Source organism: Neoarius graeffei, chromosome 11 (assembly GCF_027579695.1).
Source record: "Neoarius graeffei isolate fNeoGra1 chromosome 11, fNeoGra1.pri, whole genome shotgun sequence".
NCBI lineage: Eukaryota > Metazoa > Chordata > Actinopteri > Siluriformes > Ariidae > Neoarius > Neoarius graeffei.
Genome location: NC_083579.1, coordinates 1024434 through 1029945, shown reverse-complemented (window position 1 = coordinate 1029945; position 5512 = coordinate 1024434). Strand labels below are relative to the sequence as shown.

At 44.0% G+C, this 5512-nt stretch overlaps 1 protein-coding gene across 1 annotated transcript; it reads left to right on the top strand.

The window, feature by feature from the left end:
* Positions 1-1487: 1487 nt before the first annotated feature.
* On the top strand, positions 1488-2644 carry LOC132893733 (D(1C) dopamine receptor). The gene has a single exon (XM_060932851.1). It carries the CDS (start codon positions 1503-1505, stop codon positions 2598-2600), a length of 1098 nt encoding a protein of 365 aa, XP_060788834.1. The 5' UTR covers positions 1488-1502; the 3' UTR covers positions 2601-2644.
* The last annotated feature ends 2868 nt before the right edge of the window (positions 2645-5512 follow it).

Sequence of the window (5512 nt, the reverse complement as noted above, 5' to 3'; positions counted from 1 at the left end):
CTAAAAAATGCTCGTGAGCCAACAGTGAGCTAATGTTAACCTTTGCGGCTGTATCCAGCTAGTCAGCTATTGTTCGTTAGCCGATGATGATGATATTAATAAAGCAGCCGTGTCTGAGTAAAACCTGGCAGTGTGTTTGATGTGTATTTATTTATTAATAACACTACAGTGAGCACTGATGAGTGTTTATTACACAACAAACACTTCAACACACTCACAGGAGTTTTGTAGCTCTAACCCCAGGTGTGTGTGTGTGTGTGTGTGTTGTGAGTCTGATGATGACTGGAGCTCATGTCTTCAGAGGGAATGAGGCAGTGAGGGAGGCAGCAGCGGAAGGGGCTCAAGCTGGACAGGAAGCACCGGGGGCTGCAGGAACGGGAGCGCGCGCGCGGATCAGAACGCTGCAGAAGCGCGGAACGGGTTCGTGTTTCTCTGCGTGAATGTGGAACCTTCAGGAACCTTCAGGAACTGAAACCTGCGCGGTTTATTTTAAAGAGGAAATAAATCCAGTGGAATGCGCGCGCGCGGAGCGGCAGGAGGCGCAGACATCCTGCAGAAAGGCAGCTTTCCCGCCATCCCTCCGGGGTTCACTCCCCACAAAAGGAAGAACTTCTGTAAGGCACCGAACCCGAACCCGACCCCGAACCCGTGAGAGTCGGTAAAAGAGCGCGCGCGCCTCAAGAACAGAGCAGCGGCGAGCGCGAGTTCAGCACGGGGCCACAGGAACCGGGGGCCACAGGAACCTGGCGCTCATGGGCTTCTCCTTCTCCTTCTCTTCTAATAAAACTCCTCCACAGGGAAGCAGGAAGTTTCAGACAGAAATCCAGGGAACCAGGAGAAGCTGGATGTGGAAACATGACTCATGAACCTGAAACCAACATCATTTTAATTAAAGGTGGATTAAATTAAAAAAAATAAATAAATCCATGGACTGTTCTTGTTTTGGCCAAAATGCTGATGGATGTTTCATATCTTTAAATCTTTCAATAAACCAGGATTTATTTTATTTCTACTTCATATGGAGAGGTGTACTCCTGTATCGGAGAAGGTTGTGAGTTTGAACTCCACTGATGGACCTTTAAGCATGACTCTTAACCCCTAATTTATTTGGATTGTGTGCTATGATTAATGTAAACGCAGAATAAAGTGTAAACTTGCTCTGATTAAAATAACGACACGATGGCAAGAGCATAAATGACCAAACCTGAAACAGAGAACCGGAGTGCTGTTTTTACTTTCTCCAATTTGCCTAAATGAGAAACCTGACAAACGAGACGACGGTGGTGTGGGCGGACGAGGATAATGATGAAGACGGGGCAGAGCGTGGGCGGAGCGCGAGGGTCCTGCTCGGATTCGTTCTCTTTCTGCTGATCGTGTGGACACTGCTGGGGAACACGCTAGTGTGCGCTGCCGTGGTGAAGTTCCGACACCTGCGTTCCAAAGTGACCAACTTCTTCGTGATCTCCCTGGCCGTGTCAGACCTGTTCGTGGCTGTACTTGTGATGCCATGGGAGGCGATGTCAGCCGTGGCAGGGGCGTGGCTCTTTGGCCATGTGTTCTGTGCTATCTGGGTCGCATTTGACATCATGTGCTCGACAGCGTCCATCTTGAACTTGTGCATCATCAGTGTGGATCGATACTGGGCCATCGCGAGCCCATTCCGTTATGAGCGCAAGATGACGCAACGCGTTGCCTTCGTGATGATCGGCGTGGCCTGGACGCTGTCCGTGCTCATCTCCTTCATCCCTGTGCAGCTCAACTGGCACGAGGCAGACGAGGACGAAGATGCCAACATTCTTGGAGAGTTTAACTTCAACGGAAACATTAGCAATGACAACTGTAAAGCTAACCTTAACCGCACATATGCTATCTCATCCTCTCTGATTAGCTTCTACATCCCAGTGGTGATCATGATTGCAACATATACACGGATTTTCCGCATCGCGCAGACACAAATTAGACGCATTTCCTCACTGGAAAGAGCAGCAGGACACGACTGCAGCGGAGAGAATTCAAACTCACTGAAAACGGCTTTCAAAAAAGAAACCAAAGTCCTGAAGACGTTGTCCGTCATCATGGGCGTGTTTGTGTGCTGCTGGCTGCCGTTCTTCGTGCTCAACTGTGTGGTGCCGTTCTGCCAGTGTGTCAGTGACACCACCTTCGCTGTCTTTGTGTGGTTCGGCTGGGCCAATTCCTCACTCAACCCCGTCATCTACGCCTTCAACGCCGACTTCCGCAAAGCTTTCTCCTCCATCCTGGGCTGCCACAAACTGTTTCCCAGCACAACCGTTGAGGCCGTGAACTTCAGCAACGAGCTTGTGTCTTATCACCATGACACGACGCTGCAGAAAGAAGCTCCGCCTCCAGTTCCACCCAAAGAGGAAGAGCGTGCACTGCGGGCTCATCAGACTTCCTCTCTGAGCTCCTCCTCTTCTTGTGACGGAGTGGGTGGAATGTTCCGTGATCACACACGTGTGCTGCTGCCCAGTGTGGGACGGTGCGAGTGTGACGCAGAGATTTCGCTGGACACCATCACGCCCTTCACCTCCACCGCCATGATGGAGTGTGGCGGGATCCCGGGTCAGCTCATCAACGAGTGACGGCCATCCATTATCCATCACTGTGGAGAGGAAGAATGCAAAACAAAAACGATAATCAATAACCTCACAGAAGAAATCGGTGATTAAACCTGTGGACTGTCAGAAGTGGTGGGTGCTGAATTCACGCTACAGAACTGAATTAACTTTCACTTTAATTCACGTGTTTCATCTGCAAAGTTAACACTGTCCTGCTGAACAAAACATCATTAAAAGTTCATTTGTTCATTAAAGATTCATAGTTGAAAAGAAGGGTTCTAATGCCTGCTAACCTTCTTAGAACCACACTTACATTCATAAGCTGCTGTTCTACTGAGAACACAGTTTGGTGTTGGGTTCTACACACAACAGAATTTTTAAGGGGTCCATTTCTTTGAATAATATTAACAATAATAATAATAATAATAATAATAATAATAATAAAGAGACTGTCAATGATGGCATAGCTCACTCCGGCCCCGTCTAGTCCAGAAGGAACGATCTAAAGTGGGACACCTTGCGCAATAAATGTTGTGAGCTATAAACACTATATACAAGCTATATATAGCAGCGATATCCACCCTAGGAATACTGACCTATTTACCAGAAAGAATCCAAAGCAGCGAGGAATTGACCAGTTTTTGTTAATTTGTTAGGTTCCCCTATGGTACCTTCATGCCAGAAAGAATCAAAATCGGTGAAGAATTGAGGGAGAAGAAGCGATTTGTGTGGAAACTGCTCGTTAGGGCTTACGTAATTATTCCATATCTTCATTATTAATTACAATTATGCAGATTTGGGTAGAAGCCATATGCAACCCAGGTAGACCTACCTTTCTGCCAAAAAGAATAAAAATTGGTGAAGAATTGAGAGAAGAAGTGATTTTTGTGAAATGTGGACGATGGATAACACATGATGGCATAAACTCATCACCTGTCAGCCAGATGAGATAATAATAATAATAATAATAATAATAATAAGTAGCTGATTGTGGGTTTGATCCTGAGCTGCATGTGTTCTCCATCTCTCTGTCATCCCTTTTACCACCAAGGCAGTTCCAGGGCCAGTTCTGAGCTGGTGCTTTTTCTTAAACCAGTTCTTCGCATTTTGACAGTTAAAGAACTGGCTCTCGGTCTGGAAAACTGGTTCCAGAGCAGCACCAACACTGGGCTAGAACTAAGAACCACTTATATCAGGGGCTGGGGGGCAGGATTACTGCATCCAACAAGACCATCTAAATCTTTATGACTGTCATTAAAAAAACAAAACAAAGCTAGTTTATAGAGTGTAGCATTTGCGATGAGTGTTGGACCAGTTGTGTTTGGATGCCAGTGTTGGCTCACAAAGCCACAAGCAACACTTGTAAAGGGACAGTGTAGTCTGCCGTTGGTTGTTGTTGTTTTTGTTGTGCTTTTGGTGCTAGTGTAGCTGGAAAGTGGAGATGTATACAGTGATGTAATGATGTGGTTCTGTGGTAGCTCTCCAGCCCATGGAAAAGCAAACTGGTTTTTAGAAGTTGGATTAATTCAGAACCAGCACCAGCCCAGAACTAGCACCCAGTTCACACTGGTGGAAAGGGGTTTCCTCCTGGTTCTTTGGTTTCTCCACCTCACCATGTGTCAGTGTGTACTCGGGTTTCTTCTGGCTCTGTTCTCAGGTCTCAGAAGCTTCTCTCACAGCCTTTAAAGGTTTTTCAGTTCTTCAAGAAACTTTGAAAATTCTGTGTAAAACCCTACAACTGAAACGGGGTCAGAATGGGGTTCTGTGTAGAACTATCCCAAGGGTCCAGTTTCCTGGAGTGTTTATAAACCTGAATGATCCACGTCAGAACGTAACAAACATCTGAACTCATGTTGTCAGGAATATCACAGGTTTTAGTTCTGATTTTTCGACAGATTGTTTTTGTGTGTAGATTCTTTTGATGCTGAAATATGAGTTATCATTGGGGATGTTTTTAAAATACAAGCACAAACGTGTGTGTGTGTGTGTGTGTGTGTGTGTGTGTGATATCTTTTGTTTGTGTTACATTACAGTTTAAATCATGTTTTTAAAACGTAATTAAAAAAATTACACTCTTTCATGAGTTCATCACATTTGGACTTTGTCCTCTAATCTAGGATTCTGATACACAATTCACTTTGTATTTGTAAAGTTACTGACAGAATTCCATCTGCTGTGCTGCACAAAGTATTGGTACCCCTCCATCCTGTCCATCAGTGGAAACCGTATGCAGATATCAGTAGCTTTGGAGTGCAAAGATCAGCGACTGTAATCCATCATTAGTTGCACTAATTGATTATAAAATGAAATATTCATGCGACACCCACACTGTAACCATGACAACACTTACCAATAGCTAGGATCAGCTAGCTAACTAACTAGCCTAGCTTGTTCTCTAGATGAGATGTGTTATCCTCAGTAATGCAGATGAAATTAAATGAAAGATTTGTGTAACTTGGTGATGAGCAGGTTTTTTGTCTCCACTGTAGTTTTAGAGAAAATCAATTGAATCCCACAGAAAATCCGAAAAATTCATATGCTGAAAATTTTAGCCACATTGCAAACTTTGAATAATAATAATAATAATAATAATAATAATAATAATAATTCAGTATATCGTAAATCTTCTCATATTTTATTCACAAACAAGACTCATTTTTTACTGGCTTTCTGTCCTTCATGTTTGTTTGTATCGCTTGCTGTCACTTCCTGCAAGTAAAAATGGCGAGTGTGAAAGCAGTTTAATGCGACTCGTGTCCATATTTACTGTCTGAAAGTCTGAAAACTGAGATTTTATTTTCCATCAGAAACTAGTGAAACAAACAGAACACTGTGTTGACGTCAGTCAGCGTGAATTCCAAAATAAAATAAACAAAATAAATCTGATATTGTTTTTATTGTGTTCCACCAAAGTAGATTGAGATACTGTAATAAAA